This window comes from Cervus canadensis, chromosome 3, assembly GCF_019320065.1.
Source record: "Cervus canadensis isolate Bull #8, Minnesota chromosome 3, ASM1932006v1, whole genome shotgun sequence".
In the NCBI taxonomy this organism is placed as follows: domain Eukaryota; kingdom Metazoa; phylum Chordata; class Mammalia; order Artiodactyla; family Cervidae; genus Cervus; species Cervus canadensis.
This window is the reverse complement of record NC_057388.1, coordinates 82864282-82883440: the sequence shown is the minus strand read 5'-3', so window position 1 is coordinate 82883440 and position 19159 is coordinate 82864282. Positions and strand designations below refer to the sequence as shown.

The 19159-nt window shown below is 36.4% G+C and overlaps 1 protein-coding gene across 2 annotated transcripts in view; it reads left to right on the top strand.

Moving 5' to 3' along the window:
• The window catches only part of SLC13A1 (solute carrier family 13 member 1), a 107622-nt gene that overhangs the window by 72751 nt on the left and 15712 nt on the right, over positions 1-19159 (top strand). For both annotated transcript variants that reach the window (XM_043463603.1, XM_043463602.1), the window contains 3 exons: positions 3169-3330; positions 5036-5173; positions 6835-6991. In XM_043463603.1, the coding sequence (XP_043319538.1) occupies positions 3169-3330; positions 5036-5173; positions 6835-6972 (438 nt within the window). In that variant the 3' untranslated portion in view covers positions 6973-6991. The remainder of the gene's footprint in view (positions 1-3168; positions 3331-5035; positions 5174-6834; positions 6992-19159) is intronic.

Here is a 19159-nt window from a genome sequence, read left to right as displayed (position 1 = left end):
CCTGCCAGGTTCCTCTGTCCATGGGATTCTCTAGGCAAGAATACTGATGTATATCATGGTCCTAATATTTCCAAAGTAGAATGAGAAACAATAGAACTGTATTACATTACTTGTTACATATTAAATACATTAAAATTATTTCATACATGAGTATTCAATGAAGTCCAGAAAGAATTTCATGTAGCCATGTTTAATATTTATTATGTCTAATTTTAGGAGGGCTTCCCTGGTGGCTCAGCTGGTAAAGAATCCGCCTGCAGTGTAGGAGACCTGGGTTCGATCCCTGGGTTGGGATGATCCCCTGGAGAAGGGAATGGTTACCTACTCCAGTATCCTGGCCTCAAGAATTCCATGGACTGTATAGTATAATTTTAGAAAGAAATGAAATCACCATGAGAAATAAAGTTGGCTATTTCTTTGGTCCATCATCTATGCAGCTGATATAAAGTAAAAGTCTGGGGAAACCTTTGTCCCTTGAAATTGCCCTGGTTATAGGGTTGCTACAAGAAGAGTATCTTCCCCCAAAATTCCATGAAAATTCTCTGCTGTTTTATTCTGGACTTAGTAGCCTTCTGTGAAACACTCAAAACTCATGAACATTCCATTTCCTTGTTCAGCCTTCAAAGTAAAAGCAATGGTGAGAAAAATATCATGTCTAGCCCTTCAGTTTCCCAAAAGTTAAATTTTTCTGTTTTTCAAGACAAATAACTACCCGTTCTGTTCTATTCTTGACAGTCTAAGGAAAGACTGTGTTTTGCTTCTGACTTTATTGTCAGTTTTTCTGTATGAGATTTCGATACTGAGCTTTCAGCAATTTGGTAACACGTGAAAGTCTTAAAAATTGTCTCAACTCTGAGTGCCACTTATGATATTGTTTCAAGTCTAGATTTGACTTGCTTCATAGACTGTTCAAGTACAAATGATGATAATAGAAGACAAAGACACTTTTCTACTAGTTCAGTAGTAATGAGATCTGGTTTCTCAGAATAAATAACTTCCATTCCTGTATTGGTTAATTTGAATTGTGAGGAAATCAGAATCAGCAACTCTAGTATTGATGTCAATATGTTCATCTCTCTTTCCCAGAATATCTGTCACTCAAAGTGGTTTTGAAAGCATTGGCCAGACCCTAGAATTGCAGAATCGAAGGAAATGATAAGGTGTGGACTTAGTCTGATTCACTAGACTCTCTCTCTGGAAGAAGTAGGAAAACCTTGGAGGGGTTCTACTTGGCTGTGGAAATCCTAGCACAAAGCCTCAGATTTCTATGGGATGCCCAAAATCACCCTACCTCTGAGTGGTCAGCTTGAAGCCATGAGCAGGATGATATGATCTCAGTGGCTTCCTGAGGTGAAGGACTGTATGTGATGTAATCTTTTCCAACTGCATCTAATCTTACCTAATAAGATTAGGTAGTCTAATTTTACCCAATACATAGGTAAAATCCATTCTTTAAATATTGACATATTTAAAGAGGAATCTGTGCTAATATGATTTAAATGGTAAACAGTCTTTTTCATTGAAAAAATCAAAACCCCAAACAAAAATGTCAAAACTAGAAATAATATACATAACATCTAGTTATCAGATCTGGGGATGTTTTTGCCAGCTTCCGATCTTGTCATTAGAGCCTTTCTGATGTCCATACTACTTTAACATGTGTGTACAAATTCACACACGCAGGAGCTCAGTGAAATCTCACAAATGGAGGACTGTCCCTTCCATTTGTAGGAGAAAAACAGAATAACATATCTGTTCATCTGAGTGTGATTGATTTTCCTGTATTATGTACAGCGTATCCAAGATCTGAACATCAGGCTTCTAAAGAACCCACTGGAAGCCACAGGAAATGGAGCAATAATTATTTGTACATTCAGAATTCTAAAAAGGATGATATATCAAAGTAATGTGAAAAGAAAAGAAAGAGGTTTTCAGACATGCAGAGACTAAAGAAATTTACTTTCCAGGCACCAATTATCAGGAAGTTACAGAAGATGTGGTCCTGTGGGCCATCAACACAAAGGAGTTAACAAGACAGGATTCCCACAGCAGAAAGAGGTGAAGGGGACCCATAAGTAATCTAGTGAATAACAGTAAAGTAGATCTAAAGAGCAACTAGTCCCAGTGTAGCAAGAGGAGGATATACTCCAAAATCAACATCTCCATCAGGGAAAATGAAAAAGAACAATTTCCTGAAATGTCTATTTACTTGTGAGGAGCTTTCTTCTTTTACTGGAAAGTGTACTGGAGGATTAGTGATTGCTTAAAAAACTAAGCAAGCAAAAGAATAGGGAAATCACTTCTTGGAAAAACAAACAAAAACTAAAACAAAACAGCTAAAGCAATCACAGTACACTAAGTGGCTCAGTTGTGAAAAGTATTCATATGATCATAATGGCAAACTTTAAATACTGATTTAACCTAAAATGTTGATATATGAATTTAAGGGAATGGGGAGCAGGGGCGGGAAATATATGTATGATGGAAGGTTTTAGAAAAGTGAATTTTCATGTACATATTAGAACATCAGTGTTCCATCCCTGGGTCAAGAAGATCCCTTGGAGTAGGAAATGGCAACCTGCTGTAGTATTCTTGTCTGGAAAATTCCACAGACAGAGGAGCCTGTCAGGCTATAGTCCAAGCCAGTTGCAAAGAGTCAAACACAACTGAGCAAGCACGCTTGTTCCAAATAATGTCTAAAATTGAAAATTTAGAAATATGAAAAAGTAGAATTTTGTAAAATAGCTATCACAAACATAAACGTGGGAATAAATAGCTAATGTGAATAAAATTGTTGCCTCTGAGGAACACAGCTTAAATGTGGGAAGAGGAAGACCAGAAAGAATACTCCCTTTCTTAAAGCCCTGTAGTACTACATGGTTTTTTATACCCATATATAGTAATTAGATGTAATTAATATTTAACTGAAAAAATGGGGGAAGACAATTCAAACTTCCGAAAGCATTTTAGTGGTGTTAAAATAAGAATAACTAAGAACTTCACAATGTCATAATCACCTAGATCTAACAAACCACAGAAAAATGTGAGAGATTAAAATGTTAATTTAGAAACTGAGTCCTTAGGTCAAATAATGCTTTTTAATATATTTAAATTGTCTGATTAAATGAATTATTAATGAATAACACATATTGCAAATTTGTTTTTTAGGAGTCAGGACTATCTAAGTGGATAGGAAATAAATTATCTCCTCTAGGTTCATTACCAGTCTGGCTAATAATTCTGATATCTTCTCTGCTCGTCACGTCTTTAACAGAGGTAGCCAGCAATCCAGCTACCATTACCCTCCTTCTTCCAATACTATCTCCATTGGTGAGTATTTCATTTATCCTATTTATTCTCTTCATTGAAAGAATAGTGTTCTACTTTGCGTGTTCTCATATTGTGGTGTAGAATCATTTGGGGCTTGAATGGGTCCCTGTAGGTAACTTACAAGGTGGTCCTTATTTGCATTCATATTTTCTTAGGAGACCTCAACGCAGGAGAACTCTTTTCTTCCGTGTTCAAGCAGCAGGATCTTAAGAGAACCATCTACCTTCTTTCTGCCCATAGTTTTCCTTTACAGATAAATGGGAGGGTCAACTCAGACCCTTTCCAGCTCTAGAAGATTTTGGGATTCAGTGCTTCCTGACAACTTTCATATTTAGATCTCTAACTTCTCCCTCTAGAAGATGTCTTGATGTTTTGAGAAGCACTTCATATAAGTGATTTGCAAGGTAATAAAAAGCCAGGTTTACACCTCGGGCTTCAAGCTTCAATGTCTCCAACACAGCTCTGTACAGTTTAAGAAGAATTTTAAAAGATAAGTAAGAAGCAGATCTGCAAAGATAGAGAGGGGAAAACTGTCTCTCTTCTCCACAACTAGATGGCAATTACGAGAAATAGCTTCAAGTAAAATGTTTTTCTTCCCCGGGGAAGATGATTTTGGTGAAAGGAAAACACTTTAGATGCAGAAAGATTGCCCTTCTGGAATTGTTCTGCTACCAGTTCAAGGTGCAGACGTTAGCATTCTTGAGTGGCTTCAAATTAGAAAAGAAATGTAGGCAAGCGGATATTAGTGAAATACAATTTGGAATTTTTCTGGGGTTTATCTCTCAACAGGGAGCAGTTAAATAATTAAGAATGGTAGTAACTCTTCTGTGATGATCCCTAAGGAAATTTTAAATTATATAACTCACAGAGGCAGTAAGTTAATGGAATGATGAGAAGCTTTGGAGCCGAAGGAACCTGAGAGCCTCCGAAGCTCTAACTGCTTGCCAGCTATGTTTTTGGATCAGTTACTTTAGCCTCTATGGACCTCAGGTTCTTCATCTGCTATTTGGGGCTATAATTACCATCTCTTAAGGCCATAGTGAAAATTAAGTTGTATATACAAACATATGAAGTTATTCTATTATGCTATACATTATATACTGTTAAACTTTATATGCATATAAAAATATATAATATAACTTTATATATATATATATATATATATATATATATATATTTGAGATTCCCTGGTAGCTCAGTTGGTGAAGAATCTGCCTACAATGCAGGAGACCCCTGTTCAATTCCTGGGTTGGGAAGATACCCTGGAGAAGGGATAGGCTACCCACTCCAGTATTCTGGTATTCTGGCCTGCAGAATTTCATGGAGGGTCATGAACAGTTGGATATGACTAAACAACTTTCACTTTCATGTATAAATACTTACATATTACGTAGTAACATGTATGTAAACACTTAGCATGGTACTTAGCACTAGATAAACAGTTGCTGTTTTCATTTTGTTTCTGAAATAAATGATACTTTACTTTCTGAATGAACTGAGTTATAATGCTTAAGTGGATACCAATCACCATATAAACAACCAAAAGAAGAAGATAACGTTTTCTAAAAAATCTTAAAAACTATTTATGTGTATAATTTTGTCTTTATATTTCAACCTGCTTCTGGGAAGTTTGTTATAATAATTTTGCTCATTTTGATGCCTATCTCAAAATTTTACTTAGACTCCTTTTTATCTTTTCCAACAGGCTGAAGCCATTCACGTCAACCCTCTTTATATTTTGTTACCGTCTACTCTGTGTACCTCATTTGCATTCCTCCTACCAGTAGCAAACCCACCCAATGCTATTGTTTTTTCATATGGCCATCTAAAAGTTATGGACATGGTGAGTGAACTGAAAGAATGCGATCAGGTCCAGTGGACATTATTTTGTGATGTCTTGGGTTTTCTATCCTTTTATAAACTAATCAAATGCTAGGAAATGTATAGTTTGAGTCCTGCTTTGAATGTGAGTGCATGTGACTGGCCCTAGGATTGTTTTTAAGAGTGATAACCTAGAGCAAATGTGCCATTAATATTTACAGTCACAAATACAGAGATATTGAATGCCTCAGTAGTACACAGAAAGAGGAAGAGAGCAGAGAATATACTCAACACAATGGTTTAAGCTTGGGGCTTGTCAAGATCAGGATCCAACTTGACCTAGCCTGATAGAAGAAGTAGGGTTAATGAAATTTAGCAATCAAGCACTGTGGTTTTCTATCACAAATATTTACACAACTGACATTTGCTCTGAATAAGATGTTGGGCTCAGTGCCTGACTGATGGAAAGTCAGCTTTCTTTTTCTGATTCTAATGGTGACACCTGAAATAAAATGAAGTGAAATTAGCACAGCAAGGAATAATAGAAAATGTAAGTGACAAAATGTGCACATTTTGCCAAATACAAAAGTTGTGGTAGTGAAGAACTAGTTTGAGAATATCCTGGTCTTCTCTCAAACTTGATCACCCACTTCTGAACCAAACCAAGCAAGAATATAACTACAGGCTATTCAGTGAGCCTGCTGTGCAAATGCAGTTCCAAATTAAGCCCCAGTTCCTTCCTTCTACACAGATTGCTGTTCCTAAGCCCCTGTAACATAAAAATTCTGTAAATGCCTCTTATGAAGAAGTCACATAATTCACTTTGGGTTTAAAAATGTGCATAATATACAATATAAACAATGTGCTAGGTTTGTGAATTAAAAAAAAAAACACAAGGTTCTAAAATAAATGAGTGGCTTGCATGGACAGAAACTCTACAATATTCATTGCTTTGGCATCCCATTTTGCCTCGGGGCTTCATGTTTTAACACAGAGAATGCTGAGATAGGCAAGCTTTCTCTGTAAAGATCCAGAGAGTAAATATCTGAGACTCTGGGCCATAGGGGGTCTTTGTAACAACTACTGCATCATAAAAGTAGCCAACAAAAATATGTACACAAACGGGCAAAATTGTGATCCTGGAAAACTTGGTTTACAAAGCAGTTTATGGGTAGGAGTTGGCTAATCCCTGCAATCTGAGATGGTTTAGTGGCTACCAGAATAAGAACATCAGAGCTAGAAGGATGGGAACTTTGAGAAAGATGAGTAGAAGAGATATTAGATCTCTGGTAAGAGAATACTGAAATGAATATGAAGGATTCAGTTTTCATATAGTGACCTGAAACATATTCACTGAAATACCAAACCACAAAACTTGATTTGATCTGAATTGGCAGATTTTTTAAGGGATTTTTCTCTAATTGTAATGACTTCAGTACTTTCCTAAGAGAAACTTCTCTGATGCTCTCCAACTAAATGACATTTGGTTGGGAACAGATTCTTTTTTGGCATAAATGGAAGGACTTGTCTTATGAAACAAATAATTGATACCAATCACTTAAGATGCATGTAAATCTGCATATGCCTTCTGCAACAGTATTCCAATTCTCCCAATTTGGGTTTTTTTGTTTTGTTTCGTTTTGTTTTGTTTGAGACTAACATTCAAGCTCTTTCATATTCAAGGTTAAAGCTGGACTTGGCGTTAATATTGTGGGTGTCGCTGTGGTGATGCTTGGCATGTTTACCTGGATTGTACCTATGTTTGACCTCTACACTTACCCTTCCTGGGCTCCTCCAATTAGTAATGAGACAACGCCATGACAAGCATGACTATTCTGTGGTGAGTTTCAGAAGCCACTATAAAGCCTTCACTGCAAACTTTGGCTCTAGAAAATTGATGATTCTTAAATCAGTCCTGGTGTAGTTGCTGTAGTTCCAGTGAACACCCAAAAACCTGTTTTAAAATACAACCAAGAGTATCTATGTGCTTTCATCAAGAAGCCCTCAGCTGAGATTTTGCTTAAGGACCATATGTATCCTACTTCATCACAAGAATAATTTATAACTTGACCTTCAAAGAGATGAGGTCCTTTGCTTCATCTTACACTTTGGGTTCAGTGTAACATTTCAGATGTCCATTTATTATTTCAAAAACTTTCCATGAAGCTAGAAATAGGAAATAAAATATGCAAGTTAATTAGGTACTTGTATAAATCATGTCTGTAGTGTTCTATAGTGCTGTCCAAGGGAATTTTCTGAAAAATATCAAAACTGTGGTCATCTGGTGGTACAAAAGAAAAGTTCAATCTAAATAAGGTGTACATCCCATCATCTAAAAAATATTCCAATCAGATTACTCTTGATATAGCCATGTAGTATAACAATTGAAAGTAAATATATATATGTACAACTGAACCCACTAAATAACAGAAGACAGATAAGAATTTCCACTTGATCTTATGGTTTATACTTGTATGATCTCAGTGCACTGAGAAATGCATTTTGTTGCTCTATGGCTAAGGCTTGCTATGATTTCCACCATTAGCACAGTATAATTAGAAAAGAAAGCTACACAGCATAAAACTATTAACACATTTGTCTATTTGTGTAGCAGTTTTGCTTAAGCATTTATTTCATTTCACAGTTTTCTGTGATTGTGGGTTTCAGTCTGTCTGCCCTATACGTAAAAACAAAAGATTCAGAAATTTACATGAATTATCACTGTTTATACAACTATAGAAAAAAGTCATATAACTCCATTACATCAATATTGAAAAGAAATACTAGAGGAAAATTAAAGAATAAAAGGTGAAACTGTTGATATATTCACAAAAGAGAAAAATAAGTTATCTGTGGGAAACCTAAAAGGAAAAAGAACTGAACATTTAAACAAAAGTAAGAAGAAAATAGTCTCCTAACATTCGGGATATGAAAGATCAAGGTCTATTGGCATTCTAAAATTAAACTAAAGGGAAAAAATTCACAAAGGCAAAAGAAATGTGTACAGTTAGGAAAACATGGAAAAATTAAAACAGAGCAATTTTCATGTTAAAAATAAAATAGAAGACAAGGTTAAAACACACCTTTAATAGCTTCTTTAATTTTCACAGAAGTCCTCAGGGATGGTTTGCTTTTTGTGTGTAAATAACATTATTTATAAAGTTATTCTTGAAAATTAAATATGATAAATAGGATCTTTTAAGTTATACATTTTTTAAAAATTATAAGTAATTTTATACATATATAAAATTCAAAATTCATGTTCATTATTTATTAGTCAATGCAAAATTTATCATTTTTTCAATAAAAAATGTGTCCATTTAATCATTACAATATAATATTATGCTTTGTGTGATCATCTCTGTTCACCTTATTTATTTGTTCCCTCATCTATCATATGTTGCACATTTATGATCCACAGTATTTATCACTCTTCTGCCTTTTTCTAGTCATTCAATTTATCACTGTTGAATTATATGACGAATATATTTTCATTATGAAAAAATGAAATGACTTTTCAAATTATAATGAGTACATTTTGCTTTCAAGAAAATAATATAAACATTTCAGCTTGAATCATTTTAATGAATTGCTTCCAACAGCTGCCAGCTGAATACAAGAAAAATGATACTTAGTCAAAATTTGTTTAAGTGAGCCATATGGTTCTCTTGTTACATCTTTATGTCTAGCTGATATATCAGAAATGACTTAACTCATCCACTTCACATTTGCCCCATTTACATCAAAGCTCTCAAACTCTTTTAGTTTGAGAGGTATGCACTGTCTTTGAAAGTTTCCAACAGACAGCCCAAACAGACGATCAAACAAATCTTTGTCCTCCCACACTAAAATAGATATCGTTTTTGTTATTATCTTGAGCTCTACTTAGAGGTTAACTGGAAATCTTTGTCACTTTAAATCTCTGTATCTTGCTCAGGGTTTGGATCTTGTCTAGATAATAGGGGCAATTTCACTAAATGCCTATTTACTGTCTGCTTCTGCCGGTGCTTGGAGGGCTCCCAGGCACACGAGTTTCCTTTGCTTACCTCAACTGCCGCTGTAACATGTCAGCACTCAGAATTCAGATTTCCTTCCTTTCAAGTGTGTGCACTGTTTCCACCCTACCAGGTCTCCAAGTCTTGGTTCTCTACTTTTTGGGCCTAGGAGGTGGGAAGGTAACTTTTAACCAGTATAATGAACTGAATTTATTGGCAAAACTTGATAAAACAATATCATGGCACACTAATTGTGTCCGGACATGTGTACTACATATTATTACATATCAAAGATTATTATTAGATATTTTATTATATCTTTGCCATAGCTAAATATTTAATAAGGTTTTAAAATTTATTTATTTATTTTAATTGGAGGCTAATTACTTTACAATATTGTGGTGGTTTTTTCCATACAGTGACATGAATCAGCCGTGGGTGTACATGTGTCCCCCCATCCCAAACCCCCCACCCTCTTCCCTCCCCATCCCATCCCTCTGGGATGTCCCAGTGCACCGGCTTTGAGTGCCCTGTTTCATGCATTGAACTTGGACTAATCATCTATTTCACAATGGTAATACACATGTTTCAATGCTATTCTCTCTAATCAGCCCACCCTCACCTTCTCCCACAGAGTTCAAAAGTCTGTTCTTTACATCTGTGTCTCTTGCTGTCTTGCATATAGGGTCATCATTACCACCTTTCTAAATTCCATATATATGCGTTAATATACTGTGTTGGTGTTTTCCTTGCTGACTTACTTCACTCTGTATAATAGGCTCCAGTTTTATCCGCTTCATTAGAACTGACTCAAATTCATTCTTTTTTATGGTTAAATAATATTCCATTGTGTATATGATTCTTTGTGATGACAGTTTTGCTCCAAAGTTTTTTTGATTTAGTTAATGCATGACTATTATCTTTATTTATGTGTGGATTTTTCCCAGTTAAGTGTTTTTATTTTTATAAGGGAGAGGATTGTACTAGCAATGAAAAAGTAAACTCAAACAAATGGTCAGTTTTATTGCTGTAACATAATATACAAATAAAAATAGTTTAAATTGTTACCCCAGGGCAGCATCAGCTATCTTATTCCCAAATGAAGTACTTTAGGCAAAGTAATAATATACGAGGTAAATTTTAAAGAATGCAAATATCAAAAATGAAGGTCCCCAGTACAGAGCAAGATCAGACCAGTCCAGGAATAAACACTAAAAACAGCACAAAAATAAAGTAGAGATTGAACGTTTTTTCCAAATATGAGGACCTTCATTTGTCTAGAAAGAAAAAGACGTGGGGTTTTATACAAAGAAAGAAAGAAAAGGACTTTTCTTAGTGACAGTATGGTGGTATGGATATTGGAGGTCAAAGGTGGGGAAGATCTTCTTAAGGGCAAATAATAGTAAATATTTTATAATATGCATTACTGTGTCAGCAAAATAATAATAGAAGTCCTTAAGAGAAAAGTTTGATTTAAGGAACCAGCAAGAATCCAGAGACTTAAGCTAGGACTGAAGACAGAAACTGCTAATCCCTAGAGATCTTGAAATTTTCTTTGATAAGTTACAAGGGATGGGAGACCAAACTAAGACCCAAGCAAGGTAGGGGTTAAATGGAAAATTTCATGGAGATAAGATATCATCTCAGTGAAAATGAGGAAAAAAACCTTCTTTATAGAGGGAAGCATAAGGAAATTTTAATGTCTTGGCCTGTTCGTGGGGAGGAGTAAATCTCTTTGAAAATGTATAACCGCACCGGTTAGGGGCCTAAAGTCTCAGTATCAGTGTTGTATAGGAGACTTCAATCTGAAATTGGATTTTAAAGCAATTCTAGGTTGGTAGTATTCCCAGGTACCTGGCAAAAAAAACTAAAAGGAACACTTTTTTCAACTTGAGGCTCAAAGAACTTTTTGGTTTATCATCAAAACTCATAAATTCTGCCAAGACATAAAGTGTTTTGTGCAATAAACAACATAAACAAAAGAAATAGAATCCAAAGTGCAAAGACAGCAGATATTCTACCAAATAAAGAATATAAAGTGAAGACACATAATGTTTGAAAATATAAAAGAGGGTCTTGGATATATATTATAAGTATGGTAAGCAGAATTCTAAAAATGTCCTCTTAAGATTTCTGTCTCCTAATTATTCAGTCAAATATTAATCTATGTACTACTATAAATCCAACCAGTCCATCCTAAAGGAGATCAGTCCTGGGTGTTCATTGGAAGGACTGATGTTGAAGCTGAAACTCTAATACTTTGGCCATCTGATGCGAAGAGCTGACTCATTGGAAAAGACCCTGATGCTGGGAAAGATTGAGGGCAGGAGGAGAAGGGGACGACAGAGGATGAGATAGTTGGATGGCATCACCAACTCAATGGACATGGGTTTGGGTGGACTCCGGCAGTTGGTGATAGACAGGGAGGCCTGGCGTGCTGCGGTTCATGGGGTCGTAAAGAGCCAGACATGACTGAATGACTGAACTGAACTGAACTGAACTACTATAAAGAGATTTTGCAGATGTGGTTGGTGGTGGTTTAGTCGCTAAATTGTGTCCGACTCTTTCTGATCCCATAGACTGTAGCCTGCCAGGTTCCTCTGTCCATGGGATTTCTAGACAAGAATATTGGAGTGGGTAGACATTTCCTTCTCCAGGGGATCTTCCCAACCCAGCAATGGAACCTGCATCTTCGTCAGGCAGATTCTTTACCACTGAGCCATTTGCAGATGTAGTTAAGTTTATTAATCAGATGACCTTAAAATAGGGAGATTATCTTAGATTGTTGTTGTTCAGTCACCAAGTTGTGTCCAATTCTTTGTGACCCCAAGGACTGCAGCACTCAGGGCTTTTCTGTCCCTCAACATCTCCCAGAGTTTGCCCAAGTTCATGTACACTGAATCAGTGATGCCGTCAGCCATCCAACCATCTCATTCCACCTAATCTTATTCAGGAGGACTCAGTGTGATTATATGAGCCTCCTAAAAACAGAAAAGGAAGGCAGAAGAGTCAGATGGTAAGTTGAGACAGAATGGGAAGTCAGAGAGATTTGAAACATGAGAATTGGACACCTCCCCCCACCCCCACTGTTGCTGGCTTTGATGATGAAAAGGGTCACAGCCAGAGAATGCATGTAGCCTTCAGAAACTGAGAATGACCCTTGTTTAAAACAGAGCAAGGAAACAGAAGCCTCTGTCCTACAGTTGCATGGAACTGAATTCAGCCAACATGATAAGCTTGGAAATAAATTGCTTTTAAGAGCCTCCAGTAAGGGTCACAGCCCCGCAAACACCTTGATTTAGTCCAATGAGACTTGTATTGGAAAAATCTGCTAATCTATAGAGCACTGAGATAATAATGAGTATTTTTTTAAGTCACTACATTGTGGTAGTTTGTTTTGGCAGCAATAAAAGACAAATACAATAAGGAACAAGAGGCTGCGAAAAGTAACCAGATAGATATGAAAAGTTGTCAAATAGAAATTTTAGACAGAAAAAGTATAACAATTTAAATTAACAACTTAATGAATAGGTTAAATAGCACTATACAAACCAGAAAAGGAAGTATTGAATTGAAGACATATTTTTTTTTAATTATTTAGAATGCAACACAGAGATATACAGAACTCTGAAGGGAAGTTAAAAAATGCAAGCTAGAATGAGAAATGTAAAATATATTTAATCATAATTCCAAGAGTAGATCTCAGATGGTAACGCATCTGCCTGCAATACAGGAGACCTGGGCTCGATCCCTGGGTTGGGAAGATACCCTGGAGAAGGAAACAGCAACCCACTTCAGTACTCTTTCCTGGAAAATCCTATGGATGGAGGATCCTGGTAGGCTACAGTCCATGCCATCACAAAGAGTCAGACACAACTAAGCGACTTCACTTTCACCAAGAGTAGATAATAAAAAGAATATGAGAAATGCTGTCACTGAAGACACAGTGGGTGACAATTTTCCAATATTAATGAAAGAAACCAATCAGGTTTTTTTTTAGAAAGCATAATGAATCCAAAGCAGGATTTTCAGAAAGGAAATATGCCCTCACCTACATGATAGTGAAATAGTAGAACACTCAAAAGAAAGAGTGTCTGACTTTGAGCAAACTCCAGGAGATAGTGAAGGACAGGGAAGCCTGGCGTGCTGCAATAAATGGGGTTGCAAAGAGTCAGACATGACTTAGAGACTGAACAACAACAGCAACAAAAGGGAGAAAAGAAGGACTTCCTTGGTGGTCCAGTGGTTAAGACTCATGCTTCCACTGCAGGGGAGCAGGTTCAATCCCTCATCCGGGAACTAGGATCCCAAATGTAACTAAGATCCCATATGCCACACAGCACAGCCAAAAGAAAGAAAAGATGATAAAGAGAGAAAGAAGACAGAATACACCCAAGGAACTATAATTAGACAATTAAACCAAGGCTACATCCTCAAACAATTGGAAACAATTAAGAATCTCCAAGTGCCAAAACAAAGAGCTATCAACCTAGAATGGTATATCTAGAAATATCTATGTTTCAAGAATGAAAAACAACTAAGAAATTTCCAAACCAACAAAAACTGAGGGGGCTTACCACATGCAAGGGTCATGAAGATACTTCTAAGCCATATATCAAAGGGAAAAGAAAAATAATTCAACACTGAAGGTGTGTGACACAATAAGAAATGGTGAGTAACCAAATTGGTAAATGTATGGGTTAAGAAAAAAGCTAGAAAGCATTACTGAAAAAGCATAAAAAATGCAAGTTCAAAGACAAAGTATTCTAACATAGCTCTCAACCTTCCATTTTTTTCTTTAGAGCAGAACACTTACTTTAACTAAATCCAAGTCAATTTAGTAATTTCAGTGGTTTTCTTTTTTTTTCTATTTCAGCTTTTAATTTAGTCAACTTAGGTTTTTGTTTACTAGATCCCATATCTTATTCCTTTCTTCTTGCAGTTTTTATCTAAATTCTGTAAAACTTACATGTTAAACTCACCCTGGATGAGGTGAGTTTGAGCATATGTAACATAGGTTTCATAACTTTTGCTGTTCTTGCCTACTAATTTTGTCATTTCTGTCATTTTTGCTGCTTCTTATTGCTTGATTTTCCTCTCATTTAAGAGCCATAGTTTTGTTCTCTTTCTTCCTGGTACTGTTTTTGTTTTGTTTTGTTTTCAGTTGAGAGCCAGACCTTGTTGATTTTACTTTGCTAAATACTAGGTATATTTAAGGTATATTTTTAGTTCTATAAATATTGAGTGTTATTCTGGGGCACAGTCATTTGGAAACAATTTGCTCTTAAGATTTATTGGGTAAGTTCAAGACAACCGGTACTGGGACTGCCTTTCCCTCACTACTGAGGCAACATCTTTCTCAATGTTTTACTTGATGCTCTGTTACCTTTGAGGTTTTCCACTCTGATTGGAGGGCTTCCCTGGCAGCTCAGATAGTAAAGAATTTGCCTGCAATATGGGAGAACTGGGTTCTGTCCCTGGGTTGGGAAGATCTCCTGGAGAAGGGAATGGCAACCCACTCCAGTATTCTTGCCTGGAGAATTCCATGGACAGAGGAGCCTGGTGGGCTACAACCCATGAGGTAGCAAATCATCAGACACAACTGAGCAACTAACACACACACACACTCTGGTTGGAGCATGAATTATTCCCAGCACTGTGTGAGCTCTCGTGATCACCTCATCTAATAACTTTAAGTGATTATTTCTCTACCTTCAGGTAGTTTCCTGACAAATATGCTTTGATTAGTATTCAGCAGAATAGTGGACAGGATTTCTGGAGATCTTTCCGTCTTTGCACGTCTCTCCTCTCTGATACTCTGCTCTGCACACTATAGCCTCCTGTCCTCCCCAGACTCCCAACTCCATCTATTTAACTCAGCTTATCACCAGGTTCTGGCTGGATTCCCCCTTCTTTAAGCTGCTGCCTGGAAACTCTCCCTGTGCTATAAGTTGAAGCAATTATAGGGCTCAACTATTTCCTTCCTTTCAGAGATCACTGTCCTGTTTTGCCTGATATCCAATGTCTGAAAACTGTTATTTCATAAAAATTTTCTTTTTCTTAGTTGTTTTGGGCAGGAGAATAAATCCTTTTCCTAATGTTGCATCTTGATAAGAGTGGAGGTCTCTAGAAGAGCCAAATTTAAATGATAATCCCTTTCCCCCCAGTAAACTTGGAATCAGGACAAGCTAAGTGAATTGGCTGGTTCTGAAATCTCCAATTTTAATCACTGGTGTACAGTGCAATCTTAAATAAGAGAGTAAATACTACTCTATAAGGAGCCTCTATAGTGGTATTTGGAGGTAGAAAAGGTTCTTCTGTGAGTGCAATTTTGAATTTGTTGAGTTTGAGATTTATTCAGCACTTATGAGAGAGTCAAGAAAAACTGACTAAACACACTCGAATAGTCCAAATGTGAAGCTGAGAACTATGGTCAGACCTTTATTTTTAGCTTAAAATCAATGTTTCTATAAGATGAAGTGAGTCTAGAACATACAAAAACAACATGTAAGAAACTTTTTTCTTTGACTTCAATATTATGATAGCTACCTAATATTTATATCTTAAATTGTTGATATTTATCTTAACTGAAGTGTATTTGATTCACAAAATGTTAGTTTCAGGTAGACAGCAAAGTGATTCAGTTATATATGCATATGTGTCTTTTTCAGATTCTTTTCCCTTATACGTTATTACAAAATATTGAGTATAGTTCCCTGTGCAATACTATTACTAAACCCAGGTCCAGCTGCTCACTGCTCAAAAGCCAATACTTGAGAGATAAGTGTTAGAAAGGAAAAGTTACTTTATTTTGGAGGCCAGCAACCAAGGAATAAGGTGGACTCATGTCCAAAAACCAACTCCCAATTGCCACTCAGGCAGCATGTGTGTGCTCAGACGTTTAGTCATGTCCGACTCTTTGTGACACCCTGGACTGTGGCCTCCCAGGTTCCTCTGTCCATGAGTTTCTCCTGGCAAGAATACTCGAGTAGGTTGCCATTTCCTCTTCCCAGGGTATCTGCCCAACCCAGGGATCAAACCTGCATCTGTTGCATCTCCTTCATTGGCAGATGGATTCTTTACCACTAGTGCCACCTCAAGGGCGAGAGCTTTTAAAGGGGAACTTCAGGGGTGTATTGGCAGAGGGAGGGGGCAGAGAAGCACAGTCAGCTCTGAGAATCATCTCGAAATCAGTAATATGGTGGCCTGATCAGTGTCACCTTGACTGTTTCAAGTACAGTTAATCTTCAGTTCTAGGATTAATTCCCATTTTTTGAGGCCAGTTCTCAGAATTATATGAAACAGAAAAGCTTCTGTCATAGCTACAATGTAGTCATCTTTCTCCACCTGGAAGGGGCTTCAGTATCTGCAAAACAGCTCACAGAGTATGGCTCAGAATACTACCTATAGTCCTTCAGGACTAACTAACGGTCCTTGATTCTGTTTAATAACTAAACTGTTATTATTTTGCCTTGTGTAAAGGCTCAGAGTTTAAAGTATGACAAAGCTCTAAGGCTAAGGGAGTGCTTAAACATAGTAGGTCCTTGTTTATCTATTTTATATATAGTAGTGTATATGCATGCATGCTCTGCAATCACATAGGCTGTAGCTCATCAGATTCCTTTGTCCATGGAATTTTCCAGGCAAGAATACTGGAATGGGTTGCCATTTCCTCCTCCAGGGAATTTTCCCAACCCAGGAATCAAACTCATATCTCCTGCATTTGGCAGGCAGATTCTTTACCACTGAGCCATCTGGGAAGCCCCAGTAGAGTGTACATGGTAATCCCCAAATCCTAATTTATCTCTCCCCCACTGTTCTCCTCTGGTAACCATAAGATTGTTTTCTATGTCTATGAATCTATTTCTGTTTTGTAAGTAAGTTTATTTGTATCATTTTTTAAAAATTCCATATACAAGATATATATAATACTTGTCTTTGTTTTACTTCACTTGGTATGATATTCTGTAGGTCCATGGATGCTGCTGCAAATGGTATCTTTGCATTCTTTTTTATGTCTGAGTAATATTCCATTGTATAAATATACCACATCTTCTTTATCCATTTGGAGAAAATCATAATTTGAAAAGATACACACAACCCAATGTTCATCGCAGTGCTATTTATGATAGTTGATACATGCAAGCAAGCTACATGTCCATTGACAGATGAACGAATGATATAATTTTAAATTCTTATTTTAATTTAGAACACAAGACTTCACAGCCATATTTGAAAGCACCTCAGGACAAATATAGTTTCTTGTTTTATGTAAAAAGAATTAGGGGATGTAGAGATTTAAATCTTGGGAAAATTGTTTAGAAAAATTAGTCAACCTCAAAGTTTGTTCAACCTGAGGAGGCAAGTCTCTGACAGAAGCTATGGTCTGACAGGAATACTTGATCTTCTCAGTAACAAGGCTTTTTGTGGTTCATCTAACAAATGTTAAATGAATAATAAATAATGGCAGGTTATTCCTCAGGGTTTGGGGAAGTCATTTTTACTACAGTCCTTGACATTCCTCTCCATAAACTTTTATTCTCCATCTCAACTGGGAAAGTAATTGCTTCCGGTCAGAGTTGGGATATACTGGCTGTTTTCCAGAGCTGGGGGTCTACTGGGTATGAATAGCTCTGTCCTCAGGTATCTGGGAAGTTGCTTTGGGATGCCCTAGACTTCCTTCATACAGAACCTACTCATGGGTCCTCCTTAGAATTTGAAAAGGGTCAGAATTCATCCTCAGAACTGGAATTTGACAGTCTCTATTACTGCGACTGTGGTTGAGGCTGTATTTGAGATTTAACGTGCTAGATAATTTATACTTCATGTTAAAGCCAGCTTTACAGTTAATATATTCCTGAAGGCTAGTGTTACTTATATTTCCTTCCCCATTTATTTTTTTTTTAAGCCAGAACTGTGAGGTTGTAAAGAACCTCGGTCTTCCCACAGGAAGAGACATCTCATTGGCCATGATTTACATTCTATCTCCTATCTGTTTTTTTTTTTTTTTAATCTTCATATATTCACTTGACTAAATAATTTAAACAAAGGAAAAAAAAACTCTATACAATTCCCTAAAACACTTCTGAGCATTTCTAGTAGCTTACCTTTTAAAATCTGATAGTATTCTACAAAATGTAAAGCAAGTTTTAAAGAAAGAGTATTTTAAACTAGCAATCCTTCATGTTTCTTCTGAAAAGAACATGTATGGAAAGCAGGCATGATAACTAAACAATCAAGTACTGGTTGGTATAATATGGTATTCCATCTTGTGCAAGTCTCCTCTAAATCTATTTGCCAAACATGGATACTGAATCTGAAATTAGGTGGTTCTGTGGATACAGGAAGAGTATTCAAAGAAGTTTAAAGTAGACTTCAAATTTAGATGTTTTTTAGTGACAAGACAGAGCCAGCATAGTTTATCCAATTTGACACATTATATAGACAAAGTAATTATGTCAAAGTAAGAAAGCTTAACTTAAAAAGATACATTTTTAAAGTGTAGAATGTGATGATTTGATTTTCATATACTTTGTGGAATGATTACCAAGATCAAGATAATTAGCACATTTATCACCTCATGTAGTTAACTTTGCTTGTGCATGTATGTGTGCCCGTTGTGTATGTGTGTGGTGAGAATGCTTTTTAAACATAATAAAAATATATATTTTTGAAAGTCAAGACAGAAAGGAAAAGCTCATACCTATTAAGAGTATTTAAAGTGTTACATCCATAGACAGTAGGGTGCCTAGTGTCTGTAAAATCTCCTCCTCAACTCAGGCTGCAAATATTTAGTGTACCCCTGTCCTTTGCCTACATCAATGGAGAAAACATAATGATGACTGTAGAACGTTTCAAGGTTTGCAGAAGTTTTCCTGGATGATCAGCCTTGTTAATTAATTGTTAATTACAAAGTACAGCCTTCCATCCTTTATTTCCCTGAGCTGGGTTCTTTTAATATCTCAGTTCCAAACGCATTATATCTCAATTTTTTTCCATTTATTTTTATTAAT